Source organism: Oncorhynchus nerka, linkage group LG12 (assembly GCF_034236695.1).
Source record: "Oncorhynchus nerka isolate Pitt River linkage group LG12, Oner_Uvic_2.0, whole genome shotgun sequence".
In the NCBI taxonomy this organism is placed as follows: domain Eukaryota; kingdom Metazoa; phylum Chordata; class Actinopteri; order Salmoniformes; family Salmonidae; genus Oncorhynchus; species Oncorhynchus nerka.
The window spans coordinates 89,453,485-89,480,787 of NC_088407.1; the positions used below are offsets into that span (position 1 = coordinate 89,453,485).

The window sequence follows — 27,303 nt, forward strand, 5'->3', positions numbered from 1 at the left end:
GGAAAAGGGAGAGAGAGAGAGAGAGATGGGGGAAGGAAAAGGAGAGAGAGAGAGAGAGGAAGGAAAAGAGGGAGAGAGAGAGAGGGGAGGAAAAGGGAGAGAGAGAGAGAGATGGGGGAAGGAAAAGGGAGAGGGGAGAGATGGGGGAAAAGGGAGAGAGAGAGAGATGGGGGGAAGGAAAAGGGAGATGGGAGAGAAGAGAAAAGGAAAAGGGGAGAGAGAGAGGGGGAAGGAAAAGGGAGAGAGATGAGAGAGATGGGGGAAGGAAAAAAGGGAGAGAGAGAGAGAGGAAAAGGGAGAGAAGAGAAGATGGGGGAAGGGAAGGAAGAATCGGGGAAGGAAAGAGGAGAGAGAGAAGAGAGATGGGGAAGGAAGGAGAGAGAGGAGAGAGATGGCTGGGGGAATACAGAGAGAGAGATGGGGGAAGGAAAAGGAGTAATGGAGAGAGAGAGAACATGAGGATGGAGAGGGAACAAGGTAATGGAGAGAGAACAGAGGTAATGGGGAAGGAACAGGAGGAGATGGAGAGAGAGAGGATGAGGTAATGGAGAGAGAGGGGAAAAGGAGAGAGAGGTAATGGAGAGAGAGAGAGGGGGGAAGGAAAAGGGAGAGAGGAGGTAATGGAGAGAGAGGGGAGATGGGGGGGAAGGAACAAAATGAGAGAGAGAGAGACATGAGATGGAGAGAGAGAGAGTAATGGGGGAAGGAAAAGAGGAGAGAGTAATTTTTGGAGAGAGAGGGAACAGAGGATGGAGAGATGGGGATGAGGTAATGGAGAAGGGGAACAGGAGAGATGAGAGAGAGAGATGGGGGAAGGAAGGGAGGGGAGAGAGATGGGGGAACAGAGGTAATGGAGAGAGATGGGGGAAGGGGAAAGAGGATGGGAGAGAGAACATGAGTAATGGAGAGAGGGAACATTGAGTTAATGGAGAGAAGGAACATGAGGTAATGGAGAGAGGGGAACAGAGGTAATGGAGAGAGATGGGGGAAGGAAAAGGGAACAGAGAGTAATGAGAGAGAGGGATGAGGGGAGAAGGAACATGAGGTAATGGAGGAGAGGGAACATGAGGTAATGGAGAGAGAGATGGGGGAAGGAAAAGGGTAATGGAGAACAGAGAGAGAGAGGATGAGGATGGGGAAGGAAAATGGAGAGAGAGAACATGAGGTAATGGAGAGAGAGAGATGGGGAAGGAAAAGGAGAGAGAGGAGAGAGAGAGATGAGGGGGAAGGAAAAGTAAATGGAGAGAGAGAGTAATGGAGAGAGGGGAACATGGTAATGGGAGAGAGGGGAACATGAGGTAATGGAGAGGGGAACATGGGTAATGGAGAGAAACAGGAGGAGAGAGAGAGAGAGATGGAGAGAGAGATGGGGAAGGAGGTAAAAAGGGAGTAAGAGAGAGAGAGAGATGGGGGGAAGGAAAAGGAGAGAGGAGAGAGAGAGAGATGGGGAGAAGGAAAAGTAATGGAGAGAGAGGGAGGTAATGGAGAGAGGGAACATGAGGTAATGGAGGGGGAACATGAGTTAATGGAAGGGAGAGTAATGGAGAGAGGGGAACAGAGGTAATGGGGAGAAGGAACAAGTTAATGGAGAGAGGGAACATGAGGTAATGGGAAGGAACAGGGTTAATGGAGAGAGAGGAACAGAGGTAATGAGAGGGGGAACAGGAAATGGGAGAGAGGAACATGAGGTAATGGAGAGAGAGGAACATGAGGTAATGGGGAAGGAAAAGGAGAGAGAACAGGAGCAATGGAGAGAGAGAGGAACATGAGGTAATGGGAGAAGAGGAACATGAGGTAATGGAGAGAGAGAGGAACAGGAGGTAATGGAGAGAAGGACATGAGGTAAGGAGAGAGAACATGAGGTAATGGAGAGAGAGAACATGAGAAATGGAGAGGAACAGGAAATGAGAGAGAGGGAACATGAGGTAATGGAGAGAGGGGAACATGAGGTAATGGGAGAGAGGGAACAGGAGGTAATGGAGAGAGAGGAACATGAGGTAATGGAGAGAGGGAACATGAGGTAATGGAGAGAAGGAACATGAGGTAATGGAGAGAGAGAGGAACAGAGGTAATGGGGAGGGGAACAGGAAGGCAATGGAGAGAGAGGGGAACAGGAGGTAATGAGAGAGAGGGGAACATGAGGTAATGGAGAGAGAGGAACATGAGGTAATGGGAGAGAGGGAACAGAGGTAAGGGAGAACAGAGTAATGGAGAGAGGGGAACATGAGGTAATGGAGAGAAGGAACAGGAGGTAATGGAGAGAGAGGAACAGGAGTTAAGAGAGGGAGAGAGAGGATGAGGGGAGAGGAACATGAAATGGAGAGAGGGGAACATGAGGTAATGGGAGAGAGGGAACATGAGGTAATGGAGAGAGAGGGAACAGGAGGTAATGGAGAGAGAGGGGAACAGAGGTAATGGGGGAGGGGATGAGGTAATGGAGAGAGGGGAACAGGAGTAATGGAGAGAGAGAACATGAGGTAATGGGAAGGGAACATGAAATGGGAGAGGGAACATGGAGGTAATGGAGAGAGAGGGAACATGAGGGGAAGGAACAAGGTAATGGAGAGAGGAGAGATGGAGAGGGGAACATGGGTAATGGAGAGAGGAACATGAGGTAATGGGAGAGAGGAACAGAGGTAATGGAGAGAGGGGAACATGAGGATGGGAACATGAGGTAATGGAGAGAGAGGGGAACATGAGGTAATGGAGAGAGAGGGGAACATGAGGTAATGGAGAGATGGGGAACATGAGGTAATGGAGGAGGGAACATGAGGTAATGGGAGAGGGAACAGAGGTAATGGAGAGAGAGGGAACATGAGGGGAGAGGAACAGGAGGTAATGGGAGAGAGGGAACATGAGGTAATGGAGAGAGGAGGAACATGAGGTAATGGAGAGAGGGGAACATGAGGTAATGGAGAGAGGGGGAACATGAGGTAATGGAGAGAGGGAACAGGGGTAATGGGAGAGAGGGGAACATGAGGTAATGGGAGAGAGGGGAACATGAGGTAATGGAGAGAGGGGAACAGGAGGTAATGGAGAGAGAGGGAACATGAGGTAATGGAGGAGAGGGGAACATGAGGTAATGGAGAGAGGGAACAGGAGGTAATGGAGAGAGGGGAACATGAGGTAATTAATGGAGAGAGAGAGGAACATGAGGTGGAGAGGGAACATGGATGGAGAGAGAGGGGAACATGAGGTAATGGAGAGAGAGGAACATGAGGTAATGGAGAGAGGGGGGAACATGAGGTAATGGAGAGAGAGGGGAACATGAGGTAATGGAGAGAGAGGGGAACATGAGGTAATGGAGAGAGAGGGGAACATGAGGTAATGGAGTGAGGGGAACAGGAGGTAATGGAGAGAGAGAGGAACATGAGGTAATGGAGAGAGGGGAACAGGAGGTAATGGAGAGAGAGGGGAACATGAGGTAATGGAGAGAGAGGGGAACATGAGGTAATGGAGAGAGGGGAACATGAGGTAATGGAGAGAGAGGGGAACATGAGGTAATGGAGAGAGAGGGGAACATGAGGTAATGGAGAGAGAGGGGAACATGAGGTAATGGAGAGAGGGGAACAGGAGGTAATGGAGAGAGAGGAACATGAGGTAATGGAGAGAGGGGAACAGGAGGTAATGGAGAGAGAGGAACATGAGGTAATGGAGAGAGGGGAACAGGAGGTAATGGAGAGAGAGGGGAACATGAGGTAATGGAGAGAGAGGGGAACAGGAACATGAGGTAATGGAGAGAGGAGAGGTAATGGAACATGAGGTAATGGAGAGAGGGGGAACATGAGGTAATGGAGAGAGAGAGGAACATGAGGTAATGGAGAGAGAGGGGAACATGAGGTAATGGAGAGAGAGAGGAACATGAGGTAATGGAGAGAGAGGGGAACAGGAGTTAATGGAGAGAGAGAGGAACATGAGGTAATGGAGAGAGAGAGTTAATGGGGAACAGGACTAATGGAGAGAGTTACAGGAGTTAATGAGAGAGAGGAACAGGAGGTAATGGAGAGAGAGAGGAACATGAGGTAATGGAGAGAGAGAGGAACATGAGGTAATGGAGAGAGAGAGGAACATGAGGTAATGGAGAGAGAGAGGAACATGAGGTAATGGAGAGAGAGAGGAACATGAGGTAATGGAACATGAGGAAAGAGAGGGGAACAGGAGGAAATGGAGAGAGAGAGGAACATGAGGTAATGGAGAGAGGGGAACATGAGGTAATGGAGAAAGAGAGAGGAACATGAGGTAATGGAGAGAGAGGTAATGGAACAGGAGGTAATGGTAATGGAGAGAGGGGAACAGGAGGTAATGGAGAGAGAGGGGAACAGGAGGTAATGGAGAGAGGGGAACAGGAGTAAGAGGGGAACAGGAGGTAATGAGTTAATGGAGAGAGAGGGAACATGAGGTAATGGAGAGAGGGGAACATGAGGTAATGGAGAGAGGGGGAACATGAGGTAATGGAGAGAGGGAACAGGAGGTAATGGAGAGAGAGGGGAACATGAGGTAATGGAGAGAGGGGAACAGGAGGTAATGGAGAGAGAGAGGAACATGAGGTAATGGAGAGAGGGGAACAGGAGGTAATGGAGAGAGAGGGGAACATGAGGTAATGGAGAGAGAGGGGAACATGAGGTAATGGAGAGAGGGGAACAGGAGGTAATGGAGAGAGAGGGGAACATGAGGTAATGGAGTGAGGGGAACAGGAGGTAATGGAGAGAGAGAGGAACATGAGGTAATGGAGAGAGGGGAACAGGAGGTAATGGAGAGAGAGGGGAACATGAGGTAATGGAGAGAGAGAGGAACATGAGGTAATGGAGAGAGAGGGGAACAGGAGTTAATGGAGAGAGAGAGGAACAGGAGTTAATGGAGAGAGAGGGGAACAGGAGTTAATGGAGAGAGAGAGGAACAGGACTAATGGAGAGAGAGGGGAACAGGAGTTAATGGAGAGAGAGAGGAACAGGAGGTAATGGAGAGAGAGAGGAACATGAGGTAATGGAGAGAGAGAGGAACATGAGGTAATGGAGAGAGAGAGGAACATGAGGTAATGGAGAGAGAGAGGAACATGAGGTAATGGAGAGAGAGAGGAACATGAGGAAATGGAGAGAGAGGGGAACAGGAGGAAATGGAGAGAGAGAGGAACATGAGGTAATGGAGAGAGGGGAACATGAGGAAATGGAGAGAGAGGGGAACAGGAGGAAATGGAGAGAGAGAAGAACATGAGGTAATGGAGAGAGGGGAACATGAGGTAATGGAGAGAGAGAGGAACATGAGGTAATGGAGAGAGAGAGGAACAGGAGGTAATGGAGAGAGAGGGGAACAGGAGGTAATGGAGAGAGAGGGGAACAGGAGGTAATGGAGAGAGAGGGGAACAGGAGGTAATGGAGAGAGAGGGGAACATGAGGTAATGGAGAGAGAGAGGAACATGAGGTAATGGAGAGAGAGGGGAACATGAGGTAATGGAGAGAGAGGGGAACATGAGGTAATGGAGAGAGAGAGGAACATGGGGTAATGGAGAGAGAGAGGAACATGAGGTAATGGAGAGAGAGGGGAACAGGAGGTAATGGAGAGAGAGGGGAACAGGAGGTAATGGAGAGGAGGGGAACAGGAGGTAATGGAGAGAGGGGAACATGAGGTAATGGAGAGAGAGGGGAACAGGAGGTAATGGAGGAGAGAGAGAGGGGGAACATGAGGTAATGAGAGAGAGAGGAACATGAGGTAATGGAGAGAGAGGGGAACATGAGGTAATGGAGAGAGAGGCACAGGAGGTAATGGAGAGAGAGGCACAGGAGGTAATGAGAGGGAACATGAGGTAATGGAGAGAGAGAGGAACATGAGGTAATGGAGAGAGAGAGGAACATGAGGTAATGGAGGGGAACAGAACATGAGGTAATGGAGAGAGAGGGGAACATGAGGTAATGAGAGAGGGAACATGAGGTAATGGAGAGAGAGGGGAACATGAAGTAATGGAGAGAGAGAGGAACAGGAGGTAATGGAGAGAGAGGGGAACATGAGGTAATAGAGAGAGAGGGGAACAGGAGGTAATGGAGAGAGAGGGGAACAGGAGATCATGGATAGAGAGAGGGGAACATGAGGTAATGGAGAGAGAGGAACATGAGGTAATAGAGAGAGAGGGGAACATGAGGTAATGGAGAGAGAGGGGAACAGGAGGTAATGGAGAGAGAGGGGAACAGGAGATCATGGATAGAGAGAGGGGAACATGAGGTAATGGAGAGAGAGGGGAACAGGAGGTAATGGAGAGAGAGGGGAACAGGAGATCATGGATAGAGAGAGGGGAACAGGAGATCATGGATAGAGAGAGGGGAACAGGAGATCATGGATAGAGAGAGGGGAACAGGATTTAATGGAGAGAGAGGGGAACAGGAGGTAATGGAGAGAGAGAGGGGAACATGAGGTAATGAGGATATGGGAAAATTAGGTAATGAAGAAATAGGGGAACAGGAGGTAATGGAGAGAGGGGAACAGGAGGTAATGGAGAGAGGGGAACATGAGGTAATGGAGAGAGAGGGGAACATGAGGTAATGGAGAGAGAGGGGAACATGAGGTAATGGAGAGAGGGGAACATGAGGTAATGGAAGAGAGAGGAACAGGAGGTAACGGAGAGAGGGGAACAGGAGGTAATGAGGAGATGGGAAAATGAGGTAATGAAGAAATAGGGGAACAGGAGGTAATGGAGAGAGGGGAACAGGAGGTAATGGAGAGAGAAAGGAACATGAGGTAACGGAGAGAGGGGAACAGGAGGTAATGGAGAGAGAGGAACATGAGGTAATGGAGAGAGAGAGGAACATGAGGTAATGGAGAGAGAGGAACAAGAGGTAATGGAGAGAGAGGGGAACATGAGGTAATGGGGAGAGAGCGGAACATGAGGTAATGGAGAAAGAGGGGAACATGAGGTAATGTAGAGAGAGGGGAACAGGAGGTAATGGAGAGAGATATGAACAGGAGGTAATGGAGAAAGAGGGGAACATGAGGTAATGGACCGAGAGAGGGGAACATGAGGTAATGGAGAGAGAGGGGAACATGAATTAATGGAGAGAGGGGAACAAGACCTGTCTGGTTAGCCAGTAGAGACTCTCTCTAACCTGTCTGGTTAGCCAGTAGAGACTCTCTCCTCTCACCTGTCTGGTTAGCCAGTAGAGACTCTCTCCTCTCACCTGTCTGGTTAGCCAGTAGAGACTCTCTCCTCTCACCTGTCTGGTTAGCCAGTAGAGACTCTCTCCTCTCACCTGTCTGGTTATCCAGTAGACTCTCTCTAACCTGTCTGGTTAGCCAGTGGAGACTCTCCCCTCTCCCCTCTCACCTGTCTGGTAGAGACTCTCCCCTCTCACCTCTCACCTGTCTGTTAGAGACTCTCCCCTCTCCCCTCTCACCTGTCTGGTAGAGACTCTCCCCTCTCCCCTCTCACCTGTCTGGTAGAGACTCTCCCCTCTCACCTGTCTGGTAGAGACTCTCCCCTCTCCCTCTCACCTGTCTGGTAGAGACTCTCCCCTCTCACCTGTCTGGTAGAGACTCTCCCCTCTCACCTGTCTGGTAGAGACTCTCCCCTCTCACCTGTCTGGTAGAGACTCTCACCTGTCACCTGTCTGGTAGAGACTCTCACCTGTCTGGTAGAGACTCTCCCCTCTCACCTTAGCTCAGGGTAAACGTTCTCCATATACCAATGGAAAGACTTGCAGTTCAGCCTGTGTCGTAGAGTCAGCCGGTCCGCAATGCTACAGGAAGGAATGAGCATGGAGAGGGAGAAGGAGAGGGGGAGAGGCGGAAGGGAAGAGGGGGAAGGGAAGAGGGGAAGGGGAAGGGAGAGGGGGAAGGGAAGAGGGGGAGGGAAGAGGGGGAAGGGGAAGGGAGAGGGGAAGGGAAGGGAAGAGGGGGAAGGAAGAGGGGAAGGGGAGGGGAAGGGAAAGGGAGAGGGGGAGAGGGGGAGAAGGGGAGGTGAGAAGGGGAGAGGAGAAAGGGGAAGGGAAAGAGGGAAAGGGGGAGAGGGGGAGAGAGGGGAAGGGAAAGGGGAGAGGGAAAGGGGGAGAGGGGGAGAGGGGGAGAGGGGGAAGGGGGAGAGGGGAAAGGGGGAGAGGGGAGAGGGGGAAGGGGAGAGGGCGAAGGGAAAGGGGAGGGGGGAAGGGAAAGGGAAAGGGGAGGGGGGAAGGGAAAGGAAAGGGAGAGGGGGAAGGGAAAGGGGAGGGAGAGGGGGAAGGGGAGAGAGGGAAGGGGAGAGAGGGAAGGGAAAGGGGAGAGGGAGAGGGGGAGAAGGGGAGAGGGAGAAGGGGAGAAGGGAGAGGGAGAAGGGGAGAGAGGGGAGAGGGGGAAGGGGGAGAGGGGAAAGGGGAGAGGGGGAGAGGAAGAAGGGAAAGGGGAGGGGGAAGGGGGAAAGGGGAGAGGGGGAAGGGAAAGGGAGAGGGAGGGAGGGGAGAGGGGAAGGGAAGAGGGGAAGGGAGGGGGAAGGGAAGGGAAGAGGGGGGAAGGGGAGAGGGGGAAGGAAAGGGGAGAGGGGAGAGGGGGGAGAAGGGGAGGGGAGAAGGGGAGAGGGGAGAAGGGGAGAGGGGAGGGGGAGAAGGGGAGAGGGAGAAGGGAGAGGGGGAAGGGAAAGGGGAGAGGGAAAGGTGGGAGAGGGGAGAGGGGGAAAGGGGAAAGGGGAGAGGGGGAAGGGAAAGGGAGAGGGAGAAGGGAAAGGGGAGAGAGGGGAAGGAGAAGGGGAGATGGGGAGGTGAAGGCGTGAGCAAAGGGGGAAGGGGGAGATGAAGGTGTGAGCAAAGGGGGAAGGGTGAGAGGAGGGGGAGGGGAGAGGGGAAGGGGGAGAGGGAGGGGAGAGGGGAAGGGGAGAGAGAAGGGGACAGGGGAGGGGAGAGAGAAGAGGGAGAGGGGAGGGGAGAGGAGAGAGAAAAGGGGAGAGAGAAGGGGAGAGAGAGAAGGGGAGAGAGAAGGGGGAGAGAGAAGGGGAGAGAGAAGGGGAGAGAGAAGGGGAGAGAGAAGGGGAGAGGGGGAGGGGAGAGAGAAGGGAGAGGGGAGGGGAGAGAAGGAAGGGGAGAGGGAAAGGGAGAGGGGAAGGGGAGAGGGGGAAGGGGAGGGGGAAGGGGGAGGGGGAAGGGGGAAGGGTGAGAGGGGGAGAGAAAAATATGGCAGTTTTTCCATTTCCTGAAAAGTTTCTGTTTTGGAAATGTTTTCATCCAACAGCAAAGATATGAATAGTGTTGGTTAAAAGGTACCAGAGAGGACTACTAACCTGCCGAAGGCCTTGCCCTGCGCTGAGGGCCTCGCTGAGTAGTAGTACTGTTTATACTCATCCATCCACACCTCCGCTGCCCGACGCGTGTTCCTGACCACACACACACACACACACACACACACACACACACACACACACATCTGGTTGGGTAGGATAATCACACAGTTCCGCTGTTCCTTCCTCTCTGTCATGACCCCAGACATTTCAGTTGCGTCGTAGCTCTGAACTATCTCACCTGATCCTCCAAGGGTTTGAGGATTAGTAGACTAGTTGAATCAGGTATGCTAGTTCTGGAATAGATGTCATGTCCCCGAGAGGAGGGTCCCCAAGAAGAGGTTTGAAATGGCTGGGAGTCCCCGAGAAGAGGTTTGAAACGGCTGGGAGTCCCCGAGAAGACAGTTGGAATGGAGTCCCCGAGAAGACCGTTGGAATGGAGTCCCCGAGAAGACGTTTGGAATGGAGTCCCCGAGAAGACGTTTGGAATGGAGTCCCCGAGAAGACGTTTGGAATGGAGTCCCCGAGAAGACGTTGGAATGGAGTCCCCGAGAAGACGTTTGGAATGGAGTCCCGAGAAGACGTTTGGAATGGAGTCCCCGAGAAGACGTTTGGAATGGAGTCCCCGAGAAGACGTTTGGAATGGAGTCCCCGAGAAGACGTTTGGAATGGAGTCCCCGAGAAGACAGTTGGAATGGAGTCCCCGAGAAGACGTTTTCGGAATGGAGTCCCCGAGAAGACGTTTTCGGAATGGAGTCCCCGAGAAGACGTTTTCGGAATGGAGTCCCCGAGAAGACGTTTTCGGAATGGCTAGGATTCCCGAGAATAGTTTTGTTTTTACAGGCAGGACTAGAGTGTGTGTCTATAGTTGTGTGTCTGTGTGTGTGCATCTGTAGAATGGATATCAGAGTGACCCAGCCAAGCTCACTTACCTGATGTATGTGAGAGCGTTGCCTCCTGGGAAGTCGTAGGGATGTCGCTTCCTGAAGACGTGTCCCACCCTGCTGCAGGGCAGAATCTCCAGGCTCCCGCCACACATCCACACCCTGAAGGACAGCTCTGAGGAGGGAGGGACACAGTATGTACAGGGAAACCCTAGCCCTAGCCCTAAACCCTAACAGAATCTCCAGGCTCCCACCACACATCCACACCCTGAAGGACAGCTCTGAGAGAGAGATGTATGAGTTAAGGTCATATGTTAATATAGACATGTTTATATAGGGGAGATTAAAACCTACACACATCCACACAAAACAGTCAAATCTTCATAATCCCAGTTAACCTGCTACAGAGCACACTGCAGCAGACACATAAGGTCAATCAATCACCAGCTGGTCCAATCACATCATCAATCACCAGCTGGTCCAGTCACATCATCAATCACCAGCTGGTCCAGTCACATCATCAATCACCAGCTGGTCCAGTCACACCATCAATCACCAGCTGGTCCAGTCACATCATCAATCACCAGCTGGTTCAGTCACATCATCAATCACCAGCTGGTCCAGTCACATCATCAATCACCAGCTGGTCCAGTCACATCAATCACCAGCTGGTCCAGTCACATCATCAGTCACCAGCTGGTCCAATCACACCATCAATCACCAGCTGGTCCAGTCACACCATCAATCACCAGCTGGTCCAGTCACATCATCAATCACCAGCTGGTCCAGTCACATCATCAATCACCAGCTGGTCCAGTCACATCAATCACCAGCTGGCCCAGTAGCATCATCAATCACCAGCTGGTCCAGTCACATCATCAATCACCAGCTGGTCCAGTCAAATCATCAATCACCAGCTGGTCCAATCATATCATCAATCACCAGCTGGTCCAGTCACATCATCAATCACCAGCTGGTCCAGTCACATCATCAATCACCAGCTGGTCCAGTCACATCATCAATCACCAGCTGGTCCAGTCACATCATCAATCACCAGCTGGTCCAGTCACATCATCAATCACCAGCTGGTCCAGTCACATCAATCACCAGCTGGCCCAGTAGCATCATCAATCACCAGCTGGTCCAGTCACATCATCAATCACCAGCTGGTCCAGTCAAATCATCAATCACCAGCTGGTCCAGTCACATCATCAATCACCAGCTGGTCCAGTCACATCATCAATCACCAGCTGGTCCAGTCACATCATCAATCACCAGCTGGTCCAGTCACATCAATCACCAGCTGGTCCAGTCGCATCATCAATCACCAGCTGGTCCAGTCACATCATCAATCACCAGCTGGTCCAGTCAAATCATCAATCACCAGCTGGTCCAGTCACATCATCAATCACCAGCTGGTCCAGTCACATCAATCACCAGCTGGTCCAGTCACATCATCAATCACCAGCTGGTCCAGTCACATCATCAATCACCAGCTGGTCCAGTCACATCATCAATCACCAGCTGGTCCAGTCAAATCATCAATCACCAGCTGGTCCAGTCACATCATCAATCACCAGCTGGTCCAGTCACATCATCAATCACCAGCTGGTCCAGTCACATCATCAATCACCAGCTGGTCCAGTCACATCATCAATCACCAGCTGGTCCAGTCACATCATCAATCACCAGCGGGTCCAATCATATCATCAATAACCAGCTGGTCCAGTCACATCATCAATCACCAGCTGGTCCAGTCACATCAATCACCAGCTGGTCCAATCACATCATCAATCACCAGCTGGTCCAGTCACATCATCAATAACCAGCTGGTCCAGTCACGTCATCAATCACCAGCTGGTCCAGTCACGTCATCAATCACCAGCTGGTCCAGTCACGTCATCAATAACCAGCTGGTCCAGTCACATCATCAATCACCAGCTGGTCCAGTCACATCATCAATCACCAGCGGGTCCAGTCACATCATCAATCACCAGCTGGTCCAGTCACATCATCAATCACCAGCTGGTCCAGTCACATCATCAATCACCAGCTGGTCCAGTCACATCATCAGTCACCAGCTGGTCCAATCACATCATCAATCACCAGCTGGTCCAGTCACATCATCAATCACCAGCTGGTCCAGTCACATCATCAATAACCAGCTGGTCCAGTCACATCATCAATCACCAGCTGGTCCAGTCACATCATCAATCACCAGCTGGTCCCGTCACATCATCAATAACCAGCTGGTCCAGTCACATCATCAATCACCAGCTGGTCCAGTCACATCAATGACCAGCTGGTCCAGTCACATCATCAATCACCAGCTGGTCCAGTCACATCATCAATCACCAGCTGGTCCAGTCACATCATCAATCACCAGCTGGTCCAGTCACATCATCAATCACCAGCTGGTCCAGTCACATCATCAATCACCAGCTGGTCCAGTCACATCAATGACCAGCTGGTCCAGTCACATCATCAATCACCAGCTGGTCCAGTCACATCATCAATCACCAGCTGGTCCAGTCACATCATCAATCACCAGCTGGTCCAGTCACATCATCAATCACCAGCTGGTCCAGTCACATCATCAATAACCAGCTCGTCCAGTCACATCATCAATCACCAGCTGGTCCAATCACACCATCAATCACCAGCTGGTCCAGTCACATCAATCACCAGCTGGTCCAATCACATCATCAATCACCAGCTGGTCCAGTCACATCATCAATCACCAGCTGGTCCAGTCACATCAATCACCAGCTGGTCCAGTCACGTCATCAATCACCAGCTGGTCCAATCACATCATCAATCACCAGCTGGTCCAGTCACATCATCAATCACCAGCTGGTCCAGTCACATCAATCACCAGCTGGTCCAGTCACAGCTGGTCCAGTCACATCATCAATCACCAGCTGGTCCAGTCACATCATCAATCACCAGCTGGTCCAGTCACATCATCAATCACCAGCTGGTCCAGTCACATCATCAATCACCAGCTGGTCCAGTCACATCATCAATCACCAGCTGGTCCAGTCACATCAATCACCAGCTGGTCCAGTCGCATCATCAATCACCAGCTGGTCCAGTCACATCATCAATCACCAGCTGGTCCAGTCAAATCATCAATCACCAGCTGGTCCAGTCACATCAATCACCAGCTGGTCCAATCACATCATCAATCACCAGCTGGTCCAGTCACACCATCAATCACCAGCTGGTCCAGTCACACCATCAATCACCAGCTGGTCCAGTCACATCATCAATCACCAGCTGGTCCAGTCACATCATCAATCACCAGCTGGTCCAGTCACATCATCAATCACCAGCGGGTCCAGTCACACCATCAATCACCAGCTGGTCCAGTCACATCATCAATCACCAGCTGGTCCAATCACATCATCAATCACCAGCTGGTCCAGTCACATCATCAATCACCAGCTGGTCCAGTCACATCATCAATCACCAGCTGGTCCAGTCACACCATCAATCACCAGCTGGTCCAGTCACATCATCAATCACCAGCTGGTCCAGTCACATCATCAATCACCAGCTGGTCCAGTCACATCATCAATCACCAGCTGGTCCAGTCACACCAATCATCAGTCAGTTATATTCAGTAGGTGGCGATAGTGTTTTAATGGTCTGCTGTCAAAACCTATGTAAGCCATATGTCAGTCAGGTTAATGTTGAGATCCTATCTAAGCCATATGTCAGTCAGGTTAATGTTGAGATCCTATCTAAGCCATATGTCAGTCAGGTTAATGTTGAGATCCTATCTAAGCCATATGTCAGTCAGGTTAATGTTGAGATCCTATCTAAGCCATATGTCAGTCAGGTTAATGTTGAGATCCTATCTAAGCCATATGTCAGTCAGGTTAATGTTGAGATCCTATCTAAGCCATATGTCAGTCAGGTTAATGTTGAGATCCTATCTAAGCCATATGTCAGTCAGGTTAATGTTGAGATCCTATCTAAGCCATATGTCAGTCAGGTTAATGTTGAGATCCTATCTAAAGCCATATGTCAGTCAGGTTAATGTTGAGATCCTATCTAAGCCATATGTCAGTCAGGTTAATGTTGAGATCCTATCTAAAGCCATATGTCAGTCAGGTTAATGTTGAGATCCTATCTAAGCCATATGTCAGTCAGGTTAATGTTGAGATCCTATCTAAGCCATATGTCAGTCAGGTTAATGTTGAGATCCTATCTAAAGCCATATGTCAGTCAGGTTAATGTTGAGATCCTATCTAAGCCATATGTCAGTCAGGTTAATGTTGAGATCCTATCTAAGCCATATGTCAGTCAGGTTAATGTTGAGATCCTATCTAAGCCATATGTCAGTCAGGTTAATGTTGAGATCCTATCTAAGCCATTTGTCAGTCAGGTTAATGGGCCAGATGGTGTGTGCCAGAAGTTATGAAATAGGTATTGGAGGAGAGTGAGTGAGTGAGTGAGTGAGTGAGTGAGTGAGTGAGTGAGTGAGTGGATAAGTGAGTGAGTGAGTGAGTGGATAAGTGAGTGAGTGAGTGAGTGAGTGTGAGAGAGACAGAGAGAGTGAGAGAGAGAGAGTATGTATGTGTGGGTTGAAATACTAAGCTTTCGATGGAGTGCCAGATGGATGTTTTTTTTTATTCTGGTCAAATAAAGATCCCACATCTGTATTCAAAGTAATTTGTCAAAACCCAGGTCTGTTACATAGTCAATGTGTTGGTATCTCTGGGGTCCTACTGTAACATGATATATACCGGTCTGGTCTGGTCTGTCTGGACATTACATTATTATTACATTATGTCCTTCTCTCCAGATATCTTTGGTTTATCCAATCAGACAGGACAGAAACAGTCTCAGTGAATTAAACAGTCAAACTCACGCATGCACACGAACACCCCCCCCCCCCTAGTGATCTCACCAAAGTTCTCTCCTCCCCCCCCAGTGATCTCACCAAAGTTCTCTCCTCCCCCAGTGATCTCACCAAAGTTCTCTCCTCCCCCTTCCAATGATCTCACCAATGTTCTCTCCCCCCAGTGATCTCACCAAAGTTCTCCCCCCCAGTGATCTCACCAAAGTTCTCCCCCTCCCAGTGATCTCACCAAAGTTCTCCCCCTCCCAGTGATCTCACCAAAGTTCTCTCCTCCCCTCCCCAGTGATCTCACCAAAGTTCTCTCCTCCCCCTTCCAATGATCTCACCAAAGTTCTCTCCTCCCCCCAGTGATCTCACCAAAGTTCTCTCCTCCCCCAGTGATCTCACCAAAGTTCTCCCCCCAGTGATCTCACCAAAGTTCTCTCCTCCCCTCCCCTCCCCCCCCAGTGATCTCACTGAAGTTCTCTCCTCCCCTCCCCCTCCCAGTGATCTCACCAAAGTTCTCTCCCCCAGTGATCTCACCAAAGTTCTCTCCTCCCCCAGTGATCTCACCAAAGTTCTCTCCCCCAGTGATCTCACCAAAGTTCTCCCCCAGTGATCTCACCAAAGTTCTCCCCCAGTGATCTAACCAAAGTTCTCCCCCCCCAGTGATCTCACCAAAGTTCTCTCCTCCCCCCCAGTGATCTCACCAAAGTTCTCTCCTCCCCCCCAGTGATCTCACCAAAGTTCTCCCCTCCCCAGATGTCCATGTGAGTGTCGTACTGCCCCAGGTGGTTGAACCAGCTCTTGTCCATCACAAAGATCCCTCCTGCAATCACTGGAGTTCTGTAGCAGAGAACACAGGAGCTGCAATCACTGGAGTTCTGTAGCAGAGAACACAGGAGGACAGACTGCCTGACACACACAGGAGGACAGACTGTCTGATACACACAGGAGGACTGACTGTCTGATACACACAGGAGGACTGACTGTCTGATACACACAGGAGGACAGACTGCCTGATACACACAGGAGGACAGACTGTCTGATACACACAGGAGGACAGACTGCCTGATACACACAGGAGGACAGACAGTCTGATACACACAGGAGGACAAAGGACAGACTGTCTGATACACACAGGAGGACTGACTGTCTGATACACACAGGAGGACTGACTGTCTGATACACACAGGAGGACAGACTGTCTGATACACACAGGAGGACAGACTGTCTGATACACACAGGAGGACAGAGGACTGACTGTCTGATACACACAGGAGGACAGACTGTCTGATACACACAGGAGGACAGACTGTCTGATACACACAGGAGGACAGACTGTCTGATACACACAGGAGGAGACTGGAGGTAGGTTCAGCAGGACAGACTGTCTGATACACACAGGAGGACAGACTGTCTGATACACACAGGAGGAGACTGGAGGTAGGTTGAGCAGGACAGACTGTCTGATACACACAGTGGAGACTGGAGGTAGGCTCAGATGCAGAACAAACATGGCGGACTAAGGAATCATGTCATCTTTACTCTTGTCTTTTTGTGATGTTTTTTATCAGCAAACATTCTACAACTTTTGTGTGGAGACCACATCAACATAACTACCTGATAGGCAGGGTGGAGACCGCATCAACATAACTACCTGATAGGCAGTGTGGAGACCGCATCAACATAACTACCTGATAGGCAGGGTGGAGACCGCATCAACATAACTACCTGATAGGCAGGGTGGAGACCACATCAACATAACTACCTGATAGGCAGGGTGGAGACCACATCAACATAACTACCTGATAGGCAGTGTGGAGACCACATCAACATAACTACCTGATAGGCAGGGTGGAGACCGCATCAACATAACTACCTGATAGGCAGGGTGGAGACCACATCAACATAACTACCTGATAGGCAGTGTGGAGACCACATCAACATAACTACCTGATGGAGGCACCTGATAGGCAGTGTGGAGACCACATCAACATAACTACCTGATAGGCAGTGTGGAGACCACATCAACATAACTACCTGATAGGCAGTGTGGAGACCACATCAACATAACTACCTGATAGGCAGTGTGGAGACCACATCAACATAACTACCTGATAGGCAGGTGTGGAGACCACATCAACATAACTACCTGATAGGCAGTGTGGAGACCACATCAACATAACTACCTGATAGGCAGTGTGGAGACCACATCAACATAACTACCTGATAGGCAGTGTGGAGACCACATCAACATAACTACCTGATAGGCAGTGTGGAGACCACATCAACATAACTACCTGATAGGCAGTGTGGAGACCACATCAACATAACTACCTGATAGGCAGTGTGGAGACCACATCAACATAACTACCTGATAGGCAGTGTGGAGACCACATCAACATAACTACCTGATAGGCAGTGTGGAGACCACATCAACATAACTACCTGATAGGCAGTGTGGAGACCACATCAACATAACTACCTGATAGGCAGTGTGGAGACCACATCAACATAACTACCTGATAGGCAGTGTGGAGACCACATCAACATAACTACCTGATAGGCAGACCACATCAACATAACTACCTGTGGCAGTGTGGAGACCACATCAACATAACTACCTGATAGGCAGTGTGGAGACCACATCAACATAACTACCTGATAGGCAGTGTGGAGACCACATCAACATAACTACCTGATAGGCAGGGTGGAGACCACATCAACATAACTACCTGATAGGCAGTGTGGAGACCACATCAACATAACTACCTGATAGGCAGTGTGGGGACCACATCAACATAACTACCTGATAGGCAGTGTGGGGACCACATCAACATAACTACCTGATAAGCAGTGTGGAGACCACATCAACATAACTACCTGATAGGCAGTGTGGGGACCACATCAACATAACTACCTGATAGGCAGTGTGGAGACCACATCAACATAACTACCTGATAGGCAGTGTGGAGACCACATCAACATAACTACCTGATAGGCAGTGTGGAGACCACATCAACATAACTACCTGATAGGCAGTGTGGAGACCACATCAACATAACTACCTGATAGGCAGGGTGGAGACCACATCAACATAACTACCTGATAGGCAGTGTGGAGACCACATCAACATAACTACCTGATAGGCAGTGTGGAGACCACATCAACATAACTACCTGATAGGCAGTGTGGAGACCACATCAACATAACTACCTGATAGGCAGTGTGGATAGGCAGTGTGGAGACCACATCAACATAACTACCTGATAGGCCACATCAACATAACTACCTGATAGGCAGTGTGGAGACCACATCAACATAACTACCTGATAGGCAGTGTGGAGACCACATCAACATAACTACCTGATAGGCAGTGTGGAGACCACATCAACATAACTACCTGATAGTGTGGGACCACATCAACATAACTACCTGATAGGCAGTGTGGGGACCACATCAACATAACTACCTGATAGGCAGTGTGGAGACCACATCAACATAACTACCTGATAGGCAGTGTGGAGACCACATCAACATAACTACCTGATAGGCAGTGTGGAGACCACATCAACATAACTACCTGTGGAGTGTGGACCACATCAACATAACTACCTGATAGGCAGTGTGGAGACCACATCAACATAACTACCTGATAGGCAGTGTGGAGACCACATCAACATAACTACCTGATAGGCAGACCACATCAACATAACTACTGTAGTGGAGCTACCTGATAGGCAGGGGTGGAGACCTACATCAACATCAACTACCTGATAGGCAGGGTGGAGACCACATCAACATAACTACCTGATAGGCAGGGTGGAGACCACATCAACATAACTACCTGATAGGCAGGGTGGAGACCACATCAACATAACTACCTGATAGGCAGTGTGGAGACCACATCAACATAACTACCTGATAGGCAGGGTGGAGACCACATCAACATAACTACCTGATAGGCAGTGTGGAGACCACATCAACATAACTACCTGATAGGCAGTGTGGAGACCACATCAACATAACTACCTGATAGGCAGTGTGGAGACCACATCAACATAACTACCTGATAGGCAGTGTGGAGACCACATCAACATAACTACCTGATAGGCAGTGTGGGGTCATTCCTGGACATCTTCTGTTCGATGGGAATCTGCTCCCATTTAAAGTGTAGACTCCAGTCAAACCCTGAGAGACAGAGAGGGAGGGGGGGAGCATTTCCACAAGGAAAATGGACAGTTTAGGCTTCAGTTTAGGGTTACAATTAAGGTTAGGTTTAGGGGTATGGGGTTAGGGGTTAGGTTTAGGGGTATGGGGTTATGGGGTTAGGGGTATGGGGTTAGGTTTAGGGGTATAGGGGTATGGGGTTAGGCTTAGGGGTATGGGGTTAGGCTTAGGGGTATGGGGTTAGGCTTAGGGGTATGGGGTTAGGTTTAGGGGTATGGGGATAGGTCTAGGGGTATGGGGTTAGGTTTAGGGGTATGGGGTTAGGTTTAGGGGTATGGGGTTAGGCTTAGGGGTATGGGGTTAGGCTTAGGGGTATGGGGTTAGGCTTAGGGGTATGGGGTTAGGTTTAGGGGTATGGGTATAGGGGTATGGGGTTAGGTTTAGGGGTATGGGGTTAGGTTTAGGGGTATGGGGTTATGGAAAATAGGATGTTGAATGGGAATCAATTGTTTGGTCCCCACAAGGATAGTAAAACTAACGAGAGTGTGTGTGTGTGTGTATGGGCGTGTGTTCGTGCGTAAGTGTGTGTTCTCATACAGTAATCCTACTGACCTCCCCTCAAGTCAGCTGAAGCTGCCAAGTAGGCAAAGTTATCCAGGCTGATGACATCGATGATGGGGCTGACCACCCGGGTACGGTCCTGGGGAGAGGAGAGACAGGCACGGTCATACACACACACACACACACACACACACACGTTGAAAACACAGTGTTTCTACCACAGGAGGTTGGGTGGCACTTTAATTAGGGAAGAACATGCTCATAGTAATGTCTGGAACGGAGTCAACGGAATGGCATCAAACACAAGGGAACCATGGAAACCATGTGTGTGATACCGTTCCACCGACTCCGCTCCAGTCATTAACACGAGCCCGTTGCTTGGTGGCACCCTAGGGGAGGACGGGCTCGTGTTAATGTCTGGAACGGAGTCAACGGAATGGCAACACATCTCCAGCACCATGGTGGTTCCCATGTGTGTGATACCGTTCCACCTACTCCACTCCAGTCATTACCACCAGCCCGTTGCTTGGTGACACCCTAGGGGAGGACGGGCTCATAATAAATGGCTGGAATGGTATCGAATGGAATGGCAAGGAAACCATGTGTCTGATGTATGTGATACCGTTCCACCTATTCCACTGTTCCTAGGCCGTCATTGAAAATAAGAATTTGTTCTTAACTGACTTGCCCAGTTAAATAAAGGTCAAATTAAATGTGATTTTTAACCAACTATTTGTCCGACTGTGATATTAGTAACCTTTGCCCGCTCATTCCCCAGTTAAAATCGCATGATGACAATGGAATCCCCTAGCCTCAGCAGTAACAGCACATTATAGTGGTGTGTGTGTGTGTGTGTGTGTGTGTGTGTGTGTGTGTGTGGTGCGGTGGATTAGCTTTACAAAAAGGGACAGTCATAGAGGCTGTTTCCAATTACAGTCCTGGTTCTTTGAATAGAGGGTAGTGTTGAACGATTAACCAATATTTTGTTTTTTTGTTTTTTTAAACAACTAATTGACTGAAGTTGGTTCAATTATTGGAATTCCATTTCGTTTGTTTCTTTCTTCTGTGAGCTCACTGCAGAACTGTGTGATGTTGTAGGGAGTTGTAGTTTCTCTAGAGATAAATCAGACCCAGGCTGAACTGTGTGATGTAGTAGGGAGTTGTAGTTTCCAACAGGCTAATATTCAACATTAGTTAAGTGCAGAAAACGTGGTAATTAACTGCAATTGACCATTAGAGAGAACGGAGGAATGTCAACAACGTTATACTGTTCCCAGGAGCTGGATAACGGTCCATTAGAAAGAACAGAGGAATGTCAACAACGTTATACTGTTCCCAGGAGCTGGATAACGGTCCATTAGAGAGAACAGAGGAATGTCGTCAACGTTATACTGTTCCCAGGAGCTGGATAACGGTCCATTAGAAAGAGAGAACGGAGGAATGTCAACGTTATACTGTTCACAGGAGCTGGATAAAGGTCCATTAGAGAGAACAGAGGAATGTCGTCAACGTTATACTGTTCACAGGAGCTGGATAAAGGTCCATGAGAAAGAGAGAACGGAGGAATGTCGTCAACGTTATACTGTTCACAGGAGCTGGATAAAGGTCCATTAGAAAGAGAGAACAGAGGAATGTCGTCAACATTACTGTTCACAGGAGCTGGATAAAGGTCCATTAGAAAGAGAGAACAGAGGAATGTCGTCAACGTTACTGTTCACAGGAGCTGGATAAAGGTCCATTAGAAAGAGAGAACAGAGGAATGTCAACAACGTTATACTGTTCACAGGAGTTGGATAAAGGTCCATGAGAAAGAGAGAACAGAGGAATGTCGTCAACATTACTGTTCACAGGAGCTGGATAAAGGTCCATGAGAAAGAGAGAACAGAGGAATGTCGTCAACATTACTGTTCACAGGAGTTGGATAAAGGTCCATGAGAAAGAGAGAACAGAGGAATGTCGTCAACATTACTGTTCACAGGAGCTGGATAAAGGTCCATTAGAAAGAGAGAACAGAGGAATGTCGTCAACATTACTGTTCACAGGAGTTGGATAAAGGTCCATGAGAAAGAGAGAACAGAGGAATGTCGTCAACATTACTGTTCACAAATATGTTTTCTATAAACATAAATGGAACCATCTTACAAATCATATGATAAAAAAAAAAAATCTAATTAAACTGAAAAAATGTAATAAATTAATCTGTTTGTTTTTTATTTTTTATAACCAATAACAATATTTCTAAATAGGAAGCATGATGTCATAAACCGCTTCTCTCGTTTCATGGGGATTGCACACGCACACTGTCTTCCCACTGGGCACAAAACCCGGTTCAATAAACGTTGAAACAATGTCATTTGTCAACGTATTGTGACGTGGAATCTACGTGGAAAATACATTGGATTTAAAAAAATTTAAAAAGTCATACATTTATTTTTGAAATTTTAACCACAGGATTATGTTATCAACGTAACCAAATTTCAACATAGATAAACCTTGTATAACATATGTTGAATTTGTACCTTTAAAACAATATCAGATTTTCAATGTTATTTGTATTTATTATGGATCCCCATTTAGTTCCTGCCAAGGCAGCAGCTACTCTTCCTGGGGTTTATTATGGATCCCCATTAGTTCCTGCCAAGGCAGCAGCTACTCTTCCTGGGGTTTATTATGGATCCCCATTTAGTTCCTGCCAAGGCAGCAGCTACTCTTCCTGGGGTTTATTATGGATCCCCATTTAGTTCCTGCCAAGGCAGCAGCTACTCTTCCTGGGGTTTATTATGGATCCCCATTAGTTCCTGCCAAGGCAGCAGCTACTCTTCCTGGGGTTTATTATGGATCCCCATTTAGTTCCTGCCAAGGCAGCAGCTACTCTTCCTGGGGTTTATTATGGATCCCCATTAGTTCCTGCCAAGGCAGCAGCTACTCTTCCTGGGGTTTATTATGGATCCCCATTTAGTTCCTGCCAAGGCAGCAGCTACTCTTCCTAGGGGGGTTTACTCTTCCTGGGGTTTATTATGGATCCCCATTTAGTTCCTGCCAAGACAGCAGCTACTCTTCCTGGGGTTTATTATGGATCCCCATTTAGTTCCTGCCAAGGCAGCAGATCCCCTACTGCCAAGGCAGCAGCTTCCTGGGGTTTATTATGGATCCCCATTTAGTTCCTGCCAAGACAGCAGCTACTCTTCCTGGGGTTTATTATGGATCCCCATTTAGTTCCTGCCAAGGCAGCAGCTACTCTTCCAAGGCAGCAGCTACTCTTCCTGGGGTTTATTATGGATCCCCATTAGTTCCTGTCAAGGCAGCAGCTACTCTTCCTGGGGTTTATTATGGATCCCCATTTAGTTCCTGCCAAGGCAGCAGCTACCCTTTCTGGGGTTTATTATGGATCCCCATTAGTTCCTGCCAAGGCAGCAGCTACTCTTCCTGGGGTTTATTATGGATCCCCATTAGTTCCTGCCAAGGCAGCAGCTACTCTTCCTGGGGTTTATTATGGATCCCCATTAGTTCCTGCCAAGGCAGCAGCTACTCTTCCTGGGGTTCAGCAAAAGTAAGGCAGTTCATACACATTTGAAAATCATTACAATACATACAGACTTCACAACACACTGTGTGCCCTCAGTCCCCTACTCCACCACTACCACATATCTACACTACAAATCCATGTGTGTGTAGTGTGTATGTTATTGTGTGTGTGTGTATGTACAGTATGTGTCTGATCCTATGTTTGTGTCCCTTCACAGTCCCCGTTGTTCCATAAGGTGTATTTAAATCCATTTAAATCTAATTTTAATGCTTGTATCAGTTACTTGATGTGGAATAGAGATCCATGTAGTCATGGCTCTATGTAGTACTGTGGAGTAGAGTTCCATGTAGTCATGGCTCTATGTAGTACTGTGGAATAGAGTTCCATGTAGTCATGTCTCTATGCAGTACTGTGGAATAGAGTTCCTTGTAGTCATGGCTCTATGTAGTACTGTGGAATAGAGTTCCATGTAGTCATGGCTCTATGTAGTACTGTGGAATAGAGTTCCATGTAGTCATGGCTCTATGTAGTACTGTGGAATAGAGTTCCATGTGGTCATGGCTCTATGTAGTACTGTGGAATAGAGTTCCATGTAGTCATGGCTCCATGTAGTTCTGTGGAATAGAGTTCCATGTAGTCATGGCTCTATGTAGAGTTCCTCATGGCTGGAATAGAGTTCCATGTAGTCATGGCTCTATGTAGTACTGTGGAATAGAGTTCCATGTAGTCATGGCTCCATGTAGTACTGTGGAATAGAGTTCCTTGTAGTCATGGCTCCATGTAGTTCTGTGGAATAGAGTTCCATGTAGTCAGTCATGTAGCTGTGGAATAGAGTTCCCATGGCTCCATGTTCTGTGGAATAGAGTTCCATGTAGTCATGGCTCTATGTAGTACTGTGGAATAGAGTTCCATGTAGTCATGGCTCTATGTAGTACTGTGGAAGTTCCAGAGTTCCATGTAGTACTGTGGAATAGAGTTCCATGTAGTCATGGCTCCATGTAGTACTGTGGAATAGAGTTCCATGTAGTCATGGCTCCATGTAGTTCTGTGGAATAGAGTTCCATGTAGTCATGGCTCTATGTAGTGCTATATAGTCTGTTCTGGACTTGGAGACTGTGAAGAAACCTCTTGTGGCATGTCTTGTGGGGTATGCATGGGTGTCTGAGCTGTGTGCTAGTAGTTTAGACAGACAGCTTGGTGCATTCAACATCACATAAATATAAGTATACTTATATAAATATAAGTAGTGATGAAGTCAATCTCTGCTCCACTTTGAGCCAGGAGGGATTTACATGCATATTATTAATATTAGCTATCTAATATTCAACCTGGGTTCAACACAGAGTACACCCTGGGTTCAACCTGGGTTCAACACAGAGTACACTGGGTTCCTGGGTTCAACACAGAGTACACCCTGGGTTCAACCTGGGTTCAACACAGAGTACATCCTGGGTTCAACACAGAGTACACCCTGGGTTCAACCTGGGTTCAACACAGAGTACATCCTGGGTTCAACACAGAGTACACCCTGGGTTCAACCTGGGTTCAACCCCTCTAACTCTTTCTATTAGTGCTGAGTAATTAGACCTTTTTGAGGTCGTTTCGGTTCGATTATCACAAAATAATCGCAGTTTTCGATTTAGATAAAACAATTTAGACATTAAATGTACTATGTATGTGGGTTGAACACTGAACAACACAGAAGAATGAATACAAGTCCCATGATGGTAGTGACCTGACCATTACTGATTATCACTAATTAACCATCATTTATTCACATTACTTATAAATAAACTATTTCAGTTGTTGTGTATATTACTTTAGTTTTATTTGATTACTTTATTTCATAATCATCTCTATAGAGCCGCTGTCTGACAAAAATCACTATTTAGTATTTCTTCAAAGTAAATAAATACTACGACTGCTGAATACCAACTATCAATCACTTAGATCAGATCCTGTACCCAGCGAAACATATATGCTCTTCTCTCTTCGCTTAGATCAGGTACTATCAGGTAGAGATACTGTACCCAGCGAAACATATGCTCTTCTCTCTTCGCCGTCTCCAGCTCCTGTGAACAGTATAACGTTGTTGACATTCCTCCGTTCTCTCTTTCTAATGGACCGTTATCCAGCTCCTGTGAACAGTATAACGTATATGATTGGCTGTGGTTTGTTTGACACTATTAGTTAGAGACGATCCAATCGCCGAGTACTTTGTTTCCACCACAAAATGACGTCACCCATAGTCGCGGGAAGGTGTTTGGGGGTGAATTATTATAGAAGGGGGCACAGATATGTTAAATGTTTTCACGCTACAGGAGGCTATATCGGACTAGTAAAGGGCCAGCTACTTTTGTGAATGTTTTTATTTATTTTGTTATTGTTTTTTTATGAATAAAAAAATAAATATTCACATTTTTTTAGGTGGTGCTGCAGCACCCCTACTTCCCTACTTCCTGCGACTATGACCAAATCATTTTCAATGATGACAGATTCAGACTTAAGTACACTACATATACAAAAGTATGTGGACACCCCTTCAAATTATTAGTGGATTCGTCTATTTCAGACACACCTATTGTTGACAGATGTATAAAATCGAGCACACAGGCACGCGATCTCCATAGACAACCATTGGAAGTAGAAGAGCTCAGTGTCATTGGATGCCACCTTTCCAACCGTTCAGTTCGTCTAATTTCTGCCCTGCTAGAGCTGGTCAGCTGTAAGTGCTGTTATTGTGTTATTGTACAGTTGCAACACTCACTACCAAGTACCAAACTGCCTTTGGAAGCAACATCAAAACAATAACTGTTTCTCGGGAGCTTCATGAAATGGGTTTCCCATGGCCAAGCAGCCACACACAAGCCTGAGATCACCATGTGCAATGCCAAGCGTCGGCTGGAGTGGTGTGAAGCTCGTCGCCATTGGACTCTGGAGCAGTGGAAACACGTTCTCTGGAGTGATGAATCACACTTCACCATCTGGCAGTCCAACGGATGAATCTGGGTTTGGTGGATGCCAGGAGAACACTACCTGCCCGAATGCATAGTGCCAACTGTAAAGTTTGGTGGAGGAGGAATAATGGTCTGGGGCTGTTTTTCATGGTTCGGTCTACTGTAGGCCCCTTAGTTCCAGCGAAGGGAAATCTCAACGCTACAGCATACAATGACATTCTAGATGATTCTGTGCTTCCAACTTTGTGGAAACTTTTTTTTGTTTAAACCTTTATTTAACCTAGGCAAGTCAGTTAAGAACAAATTCTTATTTACAATGATGGCCTACACCGGCCAATCCCAGACGACGCTGGGCCAATTGCGCGCCGCCCTATGGGACTCCCAATCACAGCCGGTTGTGATACAGCCTAAATACGAACCAGGGGTGTCTGTAGCGATACCTCTAGCACTGAGTTGCATTGCCTTAGACCACTGCACCACTCAGGAGCCCTAATGGACAGAGCAGATCAAGACTAAAGTCTCTAGTGAACGACAGAGGAAGACTTGAGTGTGAGTCATCAGGCAACATCTGTATCATGGACTGTAGCCAGGCAGAGAGTGTGTGTGTGTGTTTGAGTGTGCATGCATGTATGTGTGAGTGAGTGAGTGAGTGAGTGAGTGAGTGAGTGAGTGAGTGAGTGAGTGAGTGAGTGAGTGAGTGAGTGAGTGAGTGAGTGAGTGAGTGAGTGAGTGAGTGCGTACTTCTTTGACCCTCTGTATCAGGGACTGTAGCCAGGCAGAGAGTGTGTGTGTGTGTGTGTGTGTTTGAGTGTGCATGTATGTGTGAGTGAGTGAGTGAGTGAGTGAGTGAGTGAGTGAGTGAGTGAGTGAGTGAGTGAGTGAGTGAGTGAGTGAGTGAGTGCGTACTTCTTTGACCCTCTGTATCATGGACTGGAGCCAGGCAGAGAGTGTGTGTGTGTGTGTGTGTTTGAGTGTGCATGTATGTGTGAGTGAGTGAGTGAGTGCGTGCGTGCGTGAGTGAGTGAGTGAGTGAGTGAGTGAGTGAGTGAGTGAGTGAGTGAGTGAGTGAGTGAGTGAGTGAGTGAGTGAGTGAGTGCTTCTTTGACCCTCTGTATCGTGGACTGTAGCCA

The 27,303-nt window shown here is 48.3% G+C and overlaps 1 protein-coding gene across 1 annotated transcript in view; it reads right to left on the bottom strand.

The window, feature by feature from the left end:
• Positions 1 to 27,303, bottom strand: part of galnt16 (UDP-N-acetyl-alpha-D-galactosamine:polypeptide N-acetylgalactosaminyltransferase 16) — a 92,400-nt gene that overhangs the window by 5,273 nt on the left and 59,824 nt on the right. Inside the window, exons 7-12 of the mRNA XM_065025947.1 lie at positions 19,742 to 19,829; positions 19,066 to 19,150; positions 15,699 to 15,802; positions 10,156 to 10,282; positions 9,227 to 9,319; positions 7,638 to 7,721 (exon numbers count right to left, since the gene is read on the bottom strand). Coding sequence (XP_064882019.1) covers positions 7,638 to 7,721; positions 9,227 to 9,319; positions 10,156 to 10,282; positions 15,699 to 15,802; positions 19,066 to 19,150; positions 19,742 to 19,829 — 581 coding nt within the window. The remainder of the gene's footprint in view (positions 1 to 7,637; positions 7,722 to 9,226; positions 9,320 to 10,155; positions 10,283 to 15,698; positions 15,803 to 19,065; positions 19,151 to 19,741; positions 19,830 to 27,303) is intronic.